The sequence below is a fragment of the Aptenodytes patagonicus genome, chromosome Z (assembly GCF_965638725.1).
Source record: "Aptenodytes patagonicus chromosome Z, bAptPat1.pri.cur, whole genome shotgun sequence".
Lineage (NCBI taxonomy): Eukaryota > Metazoa > Chordata > Aves > Sphenisciformes > Spheniscidae > Aptenodytes > Aptenodytes patagonicus.
Window position 1 is genome coordinate 42208653 of NC_134982.1, and position 18731 is coordinate 42227383.

Here is an 18731-nt window from a genome sequence, read left to right on the forward strand (position 1 = left end):
AAAAAAAATGTTGCTTTGAATGACTGAAGTCAAGCAGTGGTCATGTAAACCAGTCTGAATGATTACGAAAAAAACTGCTGCACGTGATGAAATCCATGGGTTGAGTGGTGTATAAACCAGCTTCAAAGGTCTTGGTGTTGCTAGTCATTATTTAGCTTGGATCTTGTTTCCCTACTTTTCCCAGGTGTTTTCACAGGTATTCCTCCTGCCGCTACTGCAGGGAGACAGAGGTGCAACTTGCAGTGGGGGAAAAGCGTCCCCTCAGCAGCCTGCTCCAGCTCCCAGGAAGCCTCTCTCCCATTGCTCAGCGGCTTTTGAGCTCAGACTGGTGCTCTCCCTCGCACCGTGCAGCTGCTCCATGAGCTAATGATGCTTCAGCCTGTGCAGCCAGTGCTGCCTTGAGATTTCCATGGGTTTGGAGGGGTTGCTGGTGTAAGGAGAAAAAAACCCCATCCGCTCAGCCTCTGAAGGAGGGAAAGGCAAGGAACCCTGTGCCAAAAAGCTCACTAACATTTACGGTCACTGACATTACGGTTGCTAAAAGCAACTACTCACACGAACTAACTTAACCTGCTACATGGGAACGGTGCTAGGGTGTGACTGCAAGATGAGACCCTGGACCCAAGGGAACATGTAACCCTCCAGCAACGCAGGCAGAGACGGAGGGGTGGAAGCGTGCCATCTGTGTCTGGAACAAAACTTGTAAGCAGCCTCCAGATTTGACTTGATGCCGAGTTGGAGTTTTCTGTCCTCGGGTTGGATGGCCAAAGGACAGATACAACAAACAGCATAGGGTTTTCTTTTTTTAGCTCGTCATTGATTTTAGGAGTAAGGGACACAGGGCTGTGGCATCTGCCTCATTCTCCTGCAATCCCATCATAAAGGACTTTCCACAAATTCATCATTCTTCACCTTAAACCCTTTAACATTTGTCTTCAGTGCTCTAATTAGAACAGCTACCGAAATCTTCTTAGCATAGAGAAGGCCTTAGCCTTAGCAGGATGCTTCCAGCTATTGAGATCTAATACACTCTACAGAATAGTCTTGCCAGGGGTGATGTAAATTTTGAGTGGAAAAGGTATGACATGCGAAGACTGGGTGCACCCCAGTGGATGCTGGCAGACTTCAACAGTGGCATGGGGAGGTGTGACCCTGAACATAGACCAACTGATTCAGAGAGCGCCATTTCTACAAGGTGAATTTTCATTTCTCCTCTCTGCTGAGGACAGAAGAAAGGAAATGTGCCATAAAATGCCATAAAAGTCCAGTTAAATGCCTGCAGAGTGGTTCAGAAAGCTGCATGCAAGGGTGGCTTTCTGAACCTGCCTTTCTAGGGTGACTAGAATGACTTCCACCTCCACGGGAGTCTAAAATAATGCTGTTCAGCACTCACTCTTTCAGGCTAAGGAGTCAGGGAGGTTTCCTTTCTGCATCAGAGCTCCGTAACAACCGCTACCTTCTCAATGGCTTTTTGCTCTGTAAACAAAATCTCTTCCAGGTTGAGCTCCTCGCACCTCCCAGCCACATCTGACAAATTACATCAACTTAATGCAAAGTCACAATTATCAAAACAATGTACTTACCCAAGTCCTCTTTAAGGGACTGCCTTAAAGCAGGGGAAGCTTTTCCAATGGCAAGAATTTTGCAGCTACCGTGCTTTCAGCGCCACGCTCTCCTCAACTGAGAAACTCCTCCTCCCCTAAAATACCTCCTCAAACACTTTCACAGGTATTCTGGAAATCTTCCCATTTCAAAAAGGGGAGGTCTTGACTGGCATCAGTTCTAAACCTTAATTGACACTTGTTTCTGTATTACTGCATACTGTATTTTTCCAGTTCATGTATCTCTATACGGATGGAGCTCATGTATGCCTTTTGAGGTGAGAGAGAGCAGAGTCCCTATTGCTTTCAGCTTGTATTTTTGAAGATGCTACAACTGTTACTGTTTTTTACTGGCTTGTGGCCCCCAATTGACCACTGATAAACGTCCTATTGCTTTTCATACCAAAAGCCACCAGTCTCTGTTTTGGTGTTGTCTGTTGCCTCTTAGGCCATGTAATGCCGATCAAAGCAACGCCTGGATGTCTGCACAGCTGAACACAAGGCACAAAGGAAATGGAGCATGTAAACCACAGGACTAGGAGAATCACTGAGTAGATAAGGACAGCTTATCATCCCAAGATCCAAGAAAGCCCTATGGGAATTCAGAACACACAGAGAAAGAAACCAAAGAGCACAGACAATATCAGAGCCCTCCTGACATTGTGCTAAAAAGGTGCTCAGAAAAGTCTTGGGCTTCCCAAAGGGCCTTTTCTTCCTCTTCTGGCTAATGGGCAGAGGCCAGAAAGACAGCAGCAGAAGTTTCAGGAGACGCAGGTGTAAGTTACATCATTTCTCCCTGGAGAGACCACATGTAGTGGTTTGGGCTCTTCTGCTGTTAATCACTGCTTTGGTGGCCTTCAATAGGTTTCCAAGCAGAAAAGACTTTTGAGGGCCTATGAAAAGCCATGCATAACTGCTCTGTCAAAAACACATGGCCAGGGAAAACCACAATTGTGTTATTAGTCTATGCAACGCTGGTGGTAAATCACTGCCTCTGTTTTACTGGATTACAGATAGACAAGACAATCCAGGCCTTACATAGAAGCTAAGCTACATTCAGCTCTTATGTCCAATGAACCATTTTTCTCAGAGCTATTATTTTTTAACTGAAACATTTCAAGGGTGACAACCTTACTGTAAACTCCTTCAAATGGAAATAAAGGAGATTCTCCCAATACAACTTACTCCAATAATTTTTCACGAGCATACTGATTTCTGATGCTTGAGGAACTGCATATACACTGGAGGCTGTACCACTTCAATTATACTGGCATCAAACCAGTACATTTTATATGGCAAAGTGTATTTTAAAAACTACAAAAGTTCTGACCAAAAAAAATCCTTCATGAACAACATGACTGGGCTCAGAAGCAGACACAAAGTCTGCTCCAGATTCCTCAGCCACTGGGGCCCATAGAAAACTATAACATCAGTGGCTTTTCACCTAAACAGACCTTGAAGCATCACTGCAGCAGCACAGAGCGGGGTTGATACTGTTGGCGGTGTCTGAGAGCAAGTCCCTTTGCACTCCTTGTGCTCATCATCTGCTTTAGATTTACTCTGTGTTTGTAATTCTTCAGGAAAACCAACAGAAACAAACAAACAAATATCCCAACAAAAAAAAACCCAACCAACCGACCAAGCAAACAAACCTTTGTTGTCCTTGAAAAAGCTATTACACGACCCAAACTGAGGTAAACCAGTGTTTGTGGATTGCGGTCAAGATCAAACAGCATAATGTTCATAGTCTACAGCTTTGGTTACAACCTGGGGAAGGGGGAATTGGAGACTTTTCCCCTTTAAATTACATGATACCGATTACCTTAAAGCACGTATTCACTTTGAGCCATCCATGTTGCATGTTACCTGTGCCATCTTCTGCTCTCTGTTCTTTTCCAAGGCTCCTTGATACCTTCTGCCACCATCTTCTCAGTTATCATCTGTTCTCTCCTTCTTGCTTCTAGCAAAACCAGCTTTATCTGCTACCATGCACGGTTCCTTATCCCCAACAAAGTGAATTTTGTCATTCCTTTCCAGCTTACTTGCCATGCTCTCATCTCCATGCTTCCCAAAGAGGTTGTCGGTCTGTGAGCAGATGCCTTGCTCTTCTACGAATACACACTGGGCATATTTGCCAAGATTTCATGTAGCTCCAGGTGCAATGGTTGATACAAATAATTTGCAATACTAAACTCTAGCTAATGACATGCATAATGTCATGTTTTGAGACTAACATACGCTGTTGTTGTGGGTTAACCCTGGGCAGCAGCTCAGCCCCAGACAGCCACTTGGTCACTCTCCCCCAGTGGGATGGGTCAGAGAATCAGAAGGGTAAAAGTGAGAAAAATCCTGTGTTGAGATAAAGACAGTTTAACAGGGAAAGCAAAAGCCATGTACACAAGCAAGGCAAAACAAGGAATTCATTCACTCCTTCCCATCGGCAGGCAGCCATTTCTCCAGGAAAGCAGGGCTCCACTACACATAACGGTTACTTGGGAAGACATAACTCCAGATGTCCCTCCTTCTTCCCCCAGCTTTTACTGCTGAGCACAATGTCATACGGTGTGGGATATCCCTGTGGTCAGTTGGGATCAGCTGTCCCAGCTGTGTCCCCTCCCAACTTCTTGTAAACTTCTTGTGCTGGCAGGGCAGCGTGAGAAACGGGAAAGGCCTTGATGCTGTGCAAGCCCTGCTCAGCAATAGCTAAAACATCCCTGTTACCAACAGCATTCTGGTCACAAACCCAACACATAGCCCCATACAAGCTACTATGAAGAAAATTAACTCTATCCCAGCCAAAACCAGTACAACTGTCAAAAAAACATTGGCTTAGTGGGGGTAACAGATCAACAGAAGGAAGACTGGACAACTGAGGAATTACTTCAAGAGCAACTGGGGAGCAGAAGAATAGTGGAGAAAAGCTGGTGGAATTTGGTGGAAAGCACAGAGATGGGAATCACTGACAGGGCATTGCACCATTGGGAAAGAGCTGAGCCACAGGAGAGGATGGCGGTGGGTAGGCTGCTATAGTGCTGGTTATCACCTCTTTTACCTTCCGCCTCTGCTGTTGCTACTTGCCTTTATTTTTCCATGTTTTCCCTGCTGGCTTTCAACACCGCCACAGCGGTGCCTGAAAAGCTTTCAATGGCCAAACACATCTGGTTCCTGCACTCATTTCCCCTCTCCCTGTTCAACAGTTCAGCCTTGTCAATGGCTAAAGTTAGCGCTGAAGTAAAATGAAGTATAGTAACTCCTAAATCACCCCCTGCACACAAAACACTGCCTTTCATCCAGGCTGTCCTAATATGCAAAGGACAGCTGGATCAATGAGCCTCATAGGAGAAGCGTGGCTCTTGGCAAGCCTAGTCTGTGAGTGCAACAGCAGAGAAACATTCCTGCAATTTTCAGATGTTCAGGCTGGGACAGGGGGAGGATTTTTCTTGGAGCAGACGTGGATTTAATTCCCTTCCCCATCTCCTTCCTCTCCAAATTATGATGTACTGAATCTTGGTTTTTATTCTTAATTAGCAAGGCACTGGGAAAAAAATGCTTCTGTAACAAAAAGTTCTAGGAAAATTTATTTTGGACATTGTGTTTCAGTGAGTCAGAACTGAAGAGAGTAATGCCGGCTCAGAGTTATTTACAGTGAATCTAGAGTGCCAAAGTTTCCCCCGCTTCCCGTGATGTAGCTCTCCTGCCAGACACCTCCCATCAGATATTGTACCAATCAAATCAGAAGAAACTACGGTGCACCTTTCAAGAAGCAGGCCAAATAAAGACAGGAGAGAGGACAGGGATATGATGCATGCAACATCAAAAAAACTTCCATAAAATTACGACACGCTTCGATGTAGAGTTACTAGGTATTGCTGAGCCAATATAGCCCTTCACCTCAGTGTGGTGCTCCTTTCCCAGCACAGGTGGTGTTGAAGGTTGTGGGGTGCAGGGACAAGAGAAGGAATTATGCACTGTGTGGGACCATCCCTCTGCCAACCCCCGGGGACAGCCACAGGACCCCTGCTCAGCTTAGCAAACACTGAGCATCTTGAATTACAGATCTCCTTCTCACATTTCCTTCCCTCCCTTGGGTAAACCCCACTATCCAAAGTCTAAGCATGGACAGCATAGACAGTATCAGACAATGTGTTAATGTTATGAAAGTGTTTGTAAAATAGAATGACAGATTTCACATCTTACATATCTGTTTGCTCTAACAAGTGTCTTCAAGAAGACACTACAGAATGGCATGGGAATTGGGCAAGGAAGGTGAAAATTAAGGCCTATTAATAAGAGATGTTCAGAAAATTAAGAGGCCTTGCTAAGGGAACAAGCAGGTAACTGCAGGCTCATGGAAGAAACCGAAGTCAGTTTCCACAATCCATAGGAAGCAGTGTTTGAAGATGGTCCAGAAGCTTCTAGAAACGAAGCATCAACCAGAAAGCTTAGTAACAAAAGAGGGGGCATCTTGGCATGAACCATACACAACAGCCTCTGGTAGTGTTAACTCTAAGTAAAATTTGCTGTGAGGCCTGGAATGGGTGCCTATGCTGGCATGTGAAGAGCACCCACCACACTTTTCAGTAAGCATCCTGCAGCCCAGACCAGCTCTGCGTGTCTCACTAACTCCAAAGCCTGGAGAGTAGATGTTCCCAGTCAGCAACAGCCTTAACAGGCCTCATTTATTTTTCTTCCAATAAAAGCCTAAACTTCATGTAAGCACGTTAAAAGCATTGGAGTTGTGCAAGGGTCCCTCCTCATTCAAGTTTGCTGCTTCATCCAACTAAGCAATCTCTCCTAGTTAACAATAACGTCTATGCACGAGTGCCATTTACAGTCATAAAATACAGTGAAAAGTGATTTATAAGTGCTTTTTAGTATTTCGTTTCTCAAGATCTTTTAATTTCTCACAGTAAGTCACAATTTCCATGCTGCTTCTCTCTCTTTGTCTCAATATATGAACAGACACAGATGTTTGTCAGAAGTGCAGATGGTGGTGGAAGAGGATCTTTGCCATAGTCTTCAGCTGGTTTAAACAACAGGGAAAAATACCTATTTTTGGAGAAAGCTCAATTTATACTTCAGCTGTCAGGACTATTTGGGGTCTTCCCACTTCTACATTTTTGTGAGGTCCTGTCTAGTCAGCAGGAAGAGTTGGATACTACATGTATATTTAACCTAAACTCCCACTCATCCCCTCGTCCTCAAAGTTACACTCAAATTAATTCCACGGCTTTTTATAGCAAGAGTCCCTGAGGAGCTGAATAGCAGTAGCAAAGCAAGAGGAACAGCAAGAAAGCTGGCAGCACGGAAGGGCCCCATACGCAGGTAAGGAATGCTAACTCACGCTGTAGCTACACTAAGCGACTCAGCATGGATTTTCATGGTTGAATACACTACCCAGTTCAAAAGACTTCCTTGTAAGCCAGAAGGTCTCTGTATGTGGATATGATGCGCCTGTCACACGAATTAGCAGGTTACTAATGGGAACTTGTGTATGGGAGGCACAGTCATGTTGTATAGCCCATTTGCAAATAGCAATGGCTGCTTTTATATACAAAGTTGATTTTATGGTTCTTTTTTAAAGGCTTTAGCTAGCAGAGCTGCTGGATAGTGAAGCTCTATTAGTCAGTAACATGGCAGTGGTACGGTTTTGCAGCTCCTTACACTGTCTGGGGTAAGTTAATATGAATGACAGTGTCATAGTAAGATTTTAGCCAGATACGTCGAAATCAGGACCTCTGGTCAATAGTTGACAGACCTCCAAGGAAAAAGCGAACACCCACAAGCCCATCATTCTCTTGACTTGTACAGTGTGGCAGGCATGTATGCAGAAGACATGATTTTTGAGACAGGATCTGAAGTGCCATCCTCTTGAAGTAAGTCAGACTTACATTTCATACCTCAGCCTGAAACATGAGAAAGGAACTGAACTCTAGGAAGAAATCCCACAAAGTTCTAAGATGACAGCATTAAGAATAGATAGTGCTGTCTAGCCATGGAAGAATTGAGTCCTAACACATGTTCATGTAAGTAGTTTCACTTACTTAGACACTGAAAACAAACTGCACTTTTCATATAGTGATCCTCAGAGACTAAACAGAATGTATGTTTTTCCATTCAATTTAAAAAAAAAAATTAACCTTAAAAGTTCAGGGTTACCAGAAGCCAAGTATTTTGAAGATGAAAGAACACATTTAAAACCCAGATCTTGCAATACAGTGGACAGAGAGGCCTGTAGCCTCAATTAAGTCAAGGATACTCTGCTGGACCACTCAATCTCTGGACTACAGCCCGAGTTTCCACACTCTTTTAGCTCTTCTGTCAAATATTTGTGTATGGACACTAATCCTCATGGGCCTTATTCCAGGAACTCATTTCACAGTCAGACAGAGCTCCACTGATCAACAGTGGCCTGCAATATAAGAATGTGTAGTTCTCTATTCCCTTAAAGGCTTGCCTATTCAAAACAAGAATTACAGTACTTAACTTTAATACCCAAAACCTTTCAGATCCTAGCTTGGATTTTGCAGTGGGTTATTTTATTTCTAACACTGTAATGTAAAAAGCCTGACATATCAATTCCATTGGCAAAGTTCATTGACAGGATGCTGTTAAGAAAAACTCCCTCTCAAAATCAAGTGGACACCAAATTTTGTATAAAACTCTACTGAAGGCTACTCCCCCCAAAAAACCAAGGATACTGCGTATTTTCAGATGGTGTCCTGGGGCTCAATCATGTTTATGTACATTTTACATACCAATCGTAGTTTCCATTTGTTTACAAATCATACTCTTCACAATTCAGTATTAAGTTTAATTTTTTTTTTTTTATAGTTAACTAAATAACTGGGATTTTATTTTAGGTATTCAGCATTCTGTTGATAACATCTACTTCCAAATGCTTAACAGCTATGGCCAAAACCCCACTAATGAATTTTACGGCTATCTGTTGGAAAGCCATTGCGTATACAATCACTCCAACGCTGCTGAAGCCTTGTAAAAAGCCTCCGGCCTTTAACTTACATGTGAAATCAGCAGGACTATTTTCTCCATCTATCACCAAAAACTTAACAAGTTTTACTTAAAATACCCAACAAAGAGTTATATATTGCTTAGTTTTACTTCTGCAAGCAAACTAGCTTATTGTTTCAAAAACACCTGGCTCTTTGTCAGTCTCCTTGCTGAGGAGAGACTTGCTAGAAAAATAAAGACCTTATCCTTCCAGGAATAAAAAAAAAGGAACATTAGCTCAAAAATAATAAATAACAATAATAAAGTATATTACTCTAACAATAGTATATTCTTTATATTAACTTCAGGTATATTTTCACAAAACAAAAAACAATGCACAGCTACTTACAAACCATTCTCTTCCTACGCATCATCATCTTCATTCATTCAAAAAGTTTCCATTTCAACAGGAAAAGTTTGGAGAACATCCTTAACTGTGTTCGGGGAACACATCTACCAAAAACAAATTCAAATTTTTGGGAAAAAAAACCCCAACAAACCCAGACATAGAATTAGACCAGTATAACCTAGAAAAAATAACTGTACTTCTGATGCTACATTACTGATAAAATAGCAAAATACAAGAAACTTCCTTTTTATTTAAAACTACTATTGAAAAAAAGTAGGTTCTTTGGAGAAAGAGGCCACTATGAAAGATTTGAAAAAAAATCATGCACTTCAAATCTGTTACACTTTTATACAAGTTTTAAGAATCAAAGTTCTTAATCATTAATTCTTTGCAGGTTCTCATCTTTCACAATTTCTGAAGTCTTGAAAGCCAGATGTTCCAAAAAGGTCTAAAAAACCATGGTTTTTTATATATATATATATGTGTGTGTGTGTATCACTGTTCATCCATCCTTCCAAGTCGCCGGCGCCGCCTACAGAACGCCTTTAAGTTCCATTTGTTTGCCTCCAACATAAAAGGTCCATTGTAGACAAACAACACTGTCATCTTGTCATTGTAAGTGAGATTCTGCAGGAGCTGGTAAAAAACACAAAAAACAAAGTCAAAAAAGCTAGGAGAGATGTTCCCCATTATCTAAAAAAGGTGAAGGAGGTCTACATAAAGCCTTAGATCTCAAAAGGTCAATACAGCAGGATTATAGCCTTTCTGACAGATGATGTATATTTGTTCCTAGAAACCCCTCAAAGAGACTCCACTCATTCTTCAGGCAATTTCCATGCTTCACTATTCTTACTACAAGAAAATGTTCATATCATCTAATTTGTACCTTCTTGCTGCAAATGAGGTAATTACTATTTTGCTGTATCCACAATGGGCAGAGAATATTGGCTGTTTTTCCTTTTTTGCCAGGGCAGGGCAGGAGGTAGAGTTACTTGAGCACAATTATTATGTCTCTCTTCAGCCTCATGCTCCTCTCAGCTAAGCAAGTTCCATTAGTGGAAACCCAAAACTTTCAAAACTTCTTAAAAGTTGCACTGCTGTCTTTGGAGTAACTGCAGCCACTGTACTACTTTTCTGAAGTGTAACAGCCAAAGCTGGACACTTACCGTACTCCAAATCTTGTCAGGCACAAGCCCAGCAGACTGACAGATGTCATACAAGCTGTAGGGTTATCTGCAGTGCTCAGGATGTCTTTCAGCAATTTACTTGCAACTGGTGCTCAGCTTGTCATCCACAGTAACTTCTCTCTCCCCAGTCATGTAGGCATTTATGCCTTAGACCAGATGCTGCTGTTGATTTTTCCCACTTAAGTACCAAGTCCTGTGCTTGTCTGTGGTGAAATGCATCCTGTTTTCAAATAAAGTCACCTAATCTAAGATTGCTTTGAATTCTAATCTTGCTCTCCAGCAAAGAAGCATTCACTCCCAACATGGTGATTATATGCATGTTTAATAAATGTAATCTGTTTCAGCATAGAATGATATTAAAAATAATGATTTTCAAACCCAAGATTCACTTCTAAGGAACACATTCAGTTCATCTACTCATTCTGACAGTGAATCACAACTATTCAGAATACAACTTTCCTAATCAACTCTACTGCATATTGATCTATACACCTTCCCCTCTGTTTGCTTTGCTTGCTTAAAAATATAGCTGGGGAAAGTGTCAACATACTGAAAAAACCCCATGATAACAGCTTTTCCTGTATCCACCGGATACATACACAAAACTTAGCTTAGTATGACAATTTGTCATACTTTCTAGTATGTGATTACATACTTGCTTTCTAGTAAGTGATAACATATAGTGTAGGCTCAGGAACTGCAGGTAAGCCACTGGAACAGCAGAGTCTGGCTTTCTCCTCAGCCTGCTCTGCACAGCCTTTTAATTCTCCTCTGATGCAGCCCACTCACACTATCTCATAGGCTAAAACCTTTACATGAAGTGCTGTATCAATCATGCTCTTTGTGGTAGGCCATTACAATTTCACCATGTTAACTGATCACCTACTTGCAGTTGATCGACAGAGAGAGAGGAAAGAAGAAAGAAATACCTTCAGCCACCTCTTCATAACACCGTCTCTTGCTGCTGAATAGTGGTGCAACACATTCCTTGATCTTCCTCTTACCGTAATGAAATTTCTTACTTCTGCTTTCTCATTTTTACTCTGACCTTTCTGGTTAGCTCTGCACACTCAGTTTTCCCCCTTCCCTATTCTTAGTAATTTGACAATGAGCACAACTTCTAAAACAGACTCTGAACAGTCATTTTCTACAGTTCCTTATATGTGGGAAGCATTATAGTTAGTAGAGCTATCTCTATCCTTTCAATATCCAAACCACTCTCTTATTTCTCAAAGTAGGAGAGAGCACAGAAAAGCAGATCCAATAAGGAGAGAAATCGCAAGACAAAAGGGGATAGATAACACAGAGAACAAGAAAGACGTAATGTGGATAGGAAACAACCAAACTGTGTGGAGATAAGTATACTGCAAGATCAGAAGGAACAACAAGCATCACCTTCCTCCTACTTTCAGTCGGGTAAATGCTTCAGGTGGCTTTTCTCAGGTCCTTCAACTGCTATTTACAGAAAAGAATAGCACGTACCAGCCAGATTTTCTAAAATACAGTGAAGTATGGGATGCAGGAGAATTGATATCTTAATAAAAAGCATACAGCCCATTACTGAATTCTTGCCTCCTTGGTGTACAAGTAACCTTTACTGGTTCAATCTGTCTTGGATCAAGTTGAACATAACATTAGCCTCTGTTATATAGGTGCAGGTGAACAGCCAGCCTACTTACTAGTCCTTCAAGCCACAGCATCACATCACCGCATCACCTAGTAAGTTAATTATCTTTTTTTTTAATTTAATTTAACAGAAGAGCACAATTAAACACTGGTCATTCTTGACTGAAAAGTCCTCTTCAAGCCATTCTCCACGGAGCATAGCACTGACCTTTTCTGAGCTTCTAAGTCTCAGATTATTACTTGAATAGTTTTCCTCCATTAATGAGGGACTCCTCTAGTTCTTCTGACATCAGCAGCACTAGCCTGTTCCAATATCATTATCTGACTTGTTTGAAGTTGGTCTCTGCTACAGTCTCAATTCTGTGTGAGCTAGAGGCATTACATTTGACAGCCTTGTTACATGGTACCCCTATACACTGGTGGTTAACTTGTGATACTTCCACAGAGGCTGCAATTCCAGAATGTGTTTATGATGAGATAAGCCTTGGTATGACTTGTCTGAATTCCTGCCAGGACTGTCCTTAAAATGGACAAATTCTCTCACAGTTACCTTTTAATATTAAGTTCTTAGGTAAAACAGAGATAAGTTATACAGTGTTTATAGGGATATTATCACACAAAACTCAACTCTCCTACACATTAAACTTTCAATTTCATTTTCCGCCACGCACCTTTGGTGTAATAAAGAAGTACTGAGATGTGCTTTCTTTACAAGCAGTTTTCACAACCATTTCAAAAACTCTTCTCTCATTCATTGGATCCATTCCCTAAAAGAAAAAAAAAAGTCTGTTCTCTCCACTATGTCATAAGCATCTGTATAGTAAGAAGTTATATACTGCACTATTGATCCTCACCTGATTTATTTCATCTACAACCCTGAAAGGACATCTGTTGAGTTCCTGTAGAGCCATCAGGTACAACATAGTGGAAACACTTTTCTCACCTCCACTCTGATGATATGGAGTCAATTCATGAAGTTCAGTGCTACTGTGGAATTTGACTCTAATGCGAATCCCATACTTGTCGTACTCCTCCTATAAAAGCCAGTACCTGTTAAACTCAGTTTCTCTGTACTACAGCTTATTTGATAATGACAGGCAAATTAAAGGAAATTATGTCAAATGTTCTACAGGGGTGTACAAACTACTCAGGTTCAACTTAATATATTAATTCTGTTTCAAATATTTTTGTTAACTCTGATCTATTCTTGTTAGATAGAGAATTTTCAATACCACTCCCCCTGTGACAATGATTTGTTAATTTCTGAATCCCTGATAAGAAAGACTTCATACATATTAAGGACAACAACAAGAAAAAAAATTCTTGGCTAGAAAAAGGAGAAAGCAATGCTTTCATTTCATTCATTGGAAACAAATGCATTAGGGTACATGATGCTATCAACTTGAACAGTGGGGTGATGCGGGATGTGTGTGTGTGTGTGTGTGTGTGTGTAGGTTAAGATCCCATCTGAACCTCTTCAAGTCCAAGCAGTCTAATTAAATCTTTTGCTTTTCCTCCACTAGCAGATTGGGATACAAAGCCCCTACAAAATCCACCATGACAGCAATCTCCCTTTCATACTCAGTAAGGAAAAATCACACACAAGGATTCTGACCCTGGCTTTTTCTTTAACAGAAAACTGACACTTGTCAGCAGTCTGAGTCAATGATGCACAGGTGTGTGGATAACATATGGGGTTCAAAAGAAGGCCCATGCAAGGAAATACACACATGATTCTAGGAAAAAAAGGAATCTTTGGAGTACTTGCTAATATTTCTGACATTCAGGTAAGCTCAATGCAGGAATGGGAATGCAATCCCCAGTGCAGAAAGCCCATGCTGATTGCTTACCGTTTGGTCTACATATGACACAATCTTTATATGCACCTATCAAGTTAATGAGAGCTACAGGGAAGATTCAAAAGTTTCAGGAATATGAGTTCCAAGAGGTCTATCCACATTCACTGTGGAAGCGTAAATCCTGCACTTGGAGGTCAGCGACTCACATTCTTCTGATAACACAACTGTAATGCTTAGGGTAGAAGAAAGGAGGGGAGACAATTCCTGATGGTTACTCACAGAATACTTCTAGATTTAGAAAGGACAGTTGTGGCAAAGAGACAATGAGGAGCCCATCCCATAGAAGCTGGCACATGCCAGTTTGGTTCAGATTGCCACATACCACAGTCATCAAAAGGCATATGAACCTGGGTGACCTGGCAGAACAGAGTCCCATTGTAGGGCTGTCTTTTATGAAGCACAAGGTCTAAAAGCCACCATGAAGTAAATAAGCCATACCATCTTAAAGTCTTAAACCTGCCTTAAAGAACTTCAAGTCTGTAGGAACAAATTTCAGCTTCTTTGCTATCTTCAGGTCTTGCTTTGGGATGAGTAATGTACATACCAGATAGCATCTAACATTGGAAAGGATCTATCAAATCCTCTCAGATCAGCTAATCTGCTAAATCAGAAGAACAAGCCATCTTTTGGTGTTCCTGTTGTTTTACTACACCTGCAGGCAGACAAACATCCTCAGGACTGGAAAGTGTAAGGTCTTATACTGGTATTTACTTTCATGTACTACAAACCTCTGGTGCTTCTGGTGTACCAGTATTACAGAAACATGGAACTGTGGATCCTTAAGGCTGAGGCAAATGCATACACACTTTAGGAGAGAATGAAGGTGACCTGACATAGTTATAAACTCATGTTTGCTAAGTTCCAACTTTTTCTAATTTTGAAGACAGGTCACCTTTCTCACCCTCGATGTTTTCCCTGTTGGCAATGGGTTAGCACTTCCAAAGACAAACTGAAGACCTACCTTGAGAAGAGTGCTATATGACCATGACAGACACACCGAAACAAAGCAATGCTTAATGCAACTGAAACTGTATGCAAGCTGATTTTGGTTACCATTTAATTCTCCCCCACTATGGTAGAAATTTCTTCTTTGGCATTTAATGCAGCTTATCAGAAGAATAATTAGCTTCTTGGATTTGCAGATTGTAGTTTGATAGCCATGCCTGATAATCAAGAGTCTAAGAAGGAAAATCATGGGGCATGCTTTCAAAACAAATGAATGATGCTGCACTGACCTTTCTGGAGGTGGTATTTTGCTAAGAGGAGCTAATAAGACATTCTCCTAATCAGTGAAGATAACACCACCATAGCTGAGATGAACTTTCTCCATTTTAGTAGGATTTGGTACTTGATTGTCCAGATCAATCTCAACAGACCCACAGTCTGGCTTGCTTATGACCAAGAACACTTAGCATAGTGGAGTGAAAAAATATCTTTAAGGTCACAATTTAGTTCCTGTTTCTTCTCTAACAGATACTTGCAGAGCTTTTGCTATACTCTTTCCAAAGAGCCGGGCCTGTGATACATCAACAACATGATGACTTCATGTAAGGAGAAATAAAAAACAGGACCTAAGGCCTCTAGGCCCACTGTACTTTCAGATGCATTGGCACAGACTGAAACTAGGCTCGGAGAAGTTTACAAGGTACAGGCTGGCAAAACCTCCAGTAAAAGAGATCCGCCCTCCAGCACAACCACAATGGCATCAGAAAGTCAGGCCTTTGTTGCAAGACTACTGGGAATGCCACTTCATATAACTGACAGATATTCCAGGACCTGTCAAGAATGATGCTAAAAACTCCCTGTGGGGAATCAAGGAAGGTGAGGGTTATCACTGCTAGCACTCTGAATTCCGATCACCAAGTGCTACCAAGGAAAGTCAGAACGTTCACTGAGGTTTCTGCTAGGATGTCAAGGAAGAACCTAGTACCAGTAGGTACTATCACCAAGGACATCATCAGGTCTCAAGGTTCCTGCAGGGCAGGCTAACAGAGGCTTCAACTTCAGGGTCACAGAAATATTTCTAACAAAGATAATTCTGCCTCAAGCATCTCTCTTTTGATATTTACAGGTCAGGGCAAAAGAGTCTCCTGCAGAGAAGGGTAAGGAATCCAAGCTCTAGAACAGATTATCCACCTCTCTGTATTATAGGCACTGATCCCTTGAGGAAAAAGTTTTAGTCATTGGCACAGTACCACTAGCTAACCTGTTAAACTATTTGTGACATCTTTGCAAGAGAAAAGCAAGACCTTCCAAAGAAGATATTCAGAAAGACAGTCCAGACGCCCTTTGCTTTTAAACTGCTTTGTTGTTTTTCTGTGTACTTTCTCCCAACTTACTTTTAGCTAAAAGATAGTATTTGCGTAATATAGATCTGACTCTGTTGGTAACCATCAAACAAACTGAAAAGTCCATGTTTTAATGTCCTACTCTTTCATAATACTAGTTTCTATGTAAACATTTTTATGCAGTTCATGAAAAGAGCCTTGTCAGTCACTATTCTGCCCCCAATAATAACTACCACTTCAAATATTTTAAGAAAAGCTGCTCGAGTAATTTACAACAGCAAAAAGATGTTTAAGTGTCAGCTTGCACTATTGTGGAGTCTATGCATTACATATGAGAGTCTTAAAATCATTATTACAGAGATCAGTTTAAAACAAAATACCCTACTTCTCTTCAGCCCACTGCAGTGAATATTTCTCCCCAGGGTACTACTGATGCTTTAAACTCTTCATCAGAGGTAAACCCTGCCTATAAATGTTACTGAGGGCGTAACAGGCTGGGCCAAATGATTGCTACTTCCAAAACAGACAAAATGCCAGCAGACTTGAGTAGAAACTACATGTAGAACCAAGTCAATACAACACTTAATAATAGTATATTTAGCCACTAAATGATAACAGAATAGCACAAATTAGCTAAAAATGTAGAATTAAATCACTAACTTAATAAATCTGAGTTACAGCTAAAGTAAATACAATGTTTCTAACTGAGCCCTGCCAGTTGCAAGAAGCTTCCAAAAGTCAGTGAGTTGAAGTCCTGTGCATCTGGACAAAGACTCATTTTCCTTTAATCAGACTGGTAAGTCAGTTCTAGCACAAAAAAGTGTGTTCATCAGTAAAAATTTGTTGTTTTTGTTTTTTTTTTTAAAAGAACATCTTTCCTACAATCCAAATGACAAATTGTTATTTTTTCTCCAGCAATATACAAGCAAAAGATGATGCATAAAAATGTTATTCTTCAATATGAAAAATAAATCATACCTCATTTTCCACATGAAGATCAACTTCACCAACACACTGCATAGAACTAAAGAAGTTACTGAACTTCTCATTAATTTGCTCTATCAGCGTTTTCAAGGGGTTTAGCCACCTTTCTTTGACCTAGAAGTAGACATATCCATGCAAAACCTTTTTTAATAACTGAATTTTCCTTTAGAGATAGCATTTAAATTAAAAAATATCATGATTACAGAAGCTAACATCTCAGTTTACACTCAAGACAACTTGGAATGCTACCCTTTATGTCTGTACATAAACTCTATTCTAATAAAGACATACTGATATAGAAGTGATAATTTCAGCTATTACCTGTGAAATGTTTTGCTTATAGTTATCCAATTCATTTTTCTTTTCCTCTAGATATTCCGTCAACTGCTGTATTTCTTGTGTCTGCTTATTGTATTCTTCAACAACCTGCCAGAATAAAAAAAAAAAACAGCAGTCAATAAAATGTTTGCAATTCTAACCTTGATTGTAAAAATATCACACTGCACTGATTCTGTTCAAACACAATTATATAGGTTACTGCACTGCACACTGAACAAGATACATTTCTAGCTTTAAAACAAAGAAACAGTAAAGTATTGCTTATTTCAGGTTACTGCAACTTTTTTTTTTAAAGGCACAGAACACAGTTATTTTGGAAGAACCTACTTATAATTATAATAGATGCAGAATCTGGCATGTACAGCACATTGTTCCTACTGTCTAGCTTATTATACCAAGAGATCTAGCACAGAGCGGGAAGCAAGTACAATACCAGTGGAGGGGGAGTAAAGGAGGGCGGAGGGAAAGAAGTGAGCATACCGAAGCATTCAGGCCTGTGAAACAGGAGGCCCTGGTTTTCTCTTCATTCAGAAAAGCATCAATTTCCTCCAACGTGGTCGGAAGAGCCTGAAAAGCCTAAGAGAGAAAGGATGCATGTGTTACACAGCCATGCTAATCAAGGACTCAAGTTTGCTAAAAAGAAATCCAATAGGCCATAAAATATTCTATTACCTGGTTAAGGATATCACATATTCAAAATTTAACACAGCAAGATTCCCTCACAAACTATTCTGGACAGAGAAAGAAGGCTAGAAGTGCTACTACATAACAAAGATACACAATTAATTGCTCCTTACTTGTCTACCTTGTGCAGGTACAGATGCTCACAGACTTGGTATAAGCCAGGGGCTATGCTAGTTAAGCCATGCAAATACTTCTAGAGGCTGGGAAGACCTCCAAGTAAGTAGGCGGGCCCAGATTTCAGTTCTTTTGTGTTGCTCCATTAGAGCAAGAAGCTAGAAAAATATGGCCTCTAATTAATTCTATGAGCACAAGACTATGGATTTTAATTGAAACTTCAGATCAAATTTTCTCTCTGTGCACAGAACAAAGTGATAGTCAGAGGATATCCCAGCACTATTTAAAGGTGCTTTAAAAGGGTAAGTGACAATATATAAGTCAATACTAACAGAAGTACACATGATCCTTTACTGGTAGCCTTCTAATATAAAACATATAATATTCTTTGCTGGACAAGTTAGAACAGAACGGTGTACATCATCCAAAATTTAAGAGATATCTGGAGATTTGTTTTGTACATACAGTTTGAAATTCTTTTGGAAGATGTTGATCCGGACTCAGTTTGCAGACCTGTCGAGCTTTTTTCAGCAATTCCTTGCAGTTCTCTGTAAGAACTCGCTTCCTATCATCCAGTTCACGAAATTGTTGCTGTTAGAAAAGATATTAAAATACACTTTTTTTTTTTTTTTTTTTTACTTTCTTATAAATTTCCAGAGGTCATACTAGCACACTGGCAACAAACAACA

General features: G+C 40.5%; 1 protein-coding gene across 1 annotated transcript in view; it reads right to left on the reverse strand.

Annotated features, from left to right (window-relative positions):
* Positions 1-9191: 9191 nt before the first annotated feature.
* The window catches only part of SMC5 (structural maintenance of chromosomes 5), a 52240-nt gene continuing 42700 nt past the window's right edge, over positions 9192-18731 (reverse strand). Inside the window, exons 18-24 of the mRNA XM_076361835.1 lie at positions 18508-18633; positions 17725-17820; positions 17227-17331; positions 16900-17019; positions 12629-12808; positions 12446-12541; positions 9192-9597 (exon numbers count right to left, since the gene is read on the reverse strand). Of these exons, the coding sequence (XP_076217950.1) occupies positions 9457-9597; positions 12446-12541; positions 12629-12808; positions 16900-17019; positions 17227-17331; positions 17725-17820; positions 18508-18633 (864 nt within the window). The 3' untranslated portion in view covers positions 9192-9456. The remainder of the gene's footprint in view (positions 9598-12445; positions 12542-12628; positions 12809-16899; positions 17020-17226; positions 17332-17724; positions 17821-18507; positions 18634-18731) is intronic.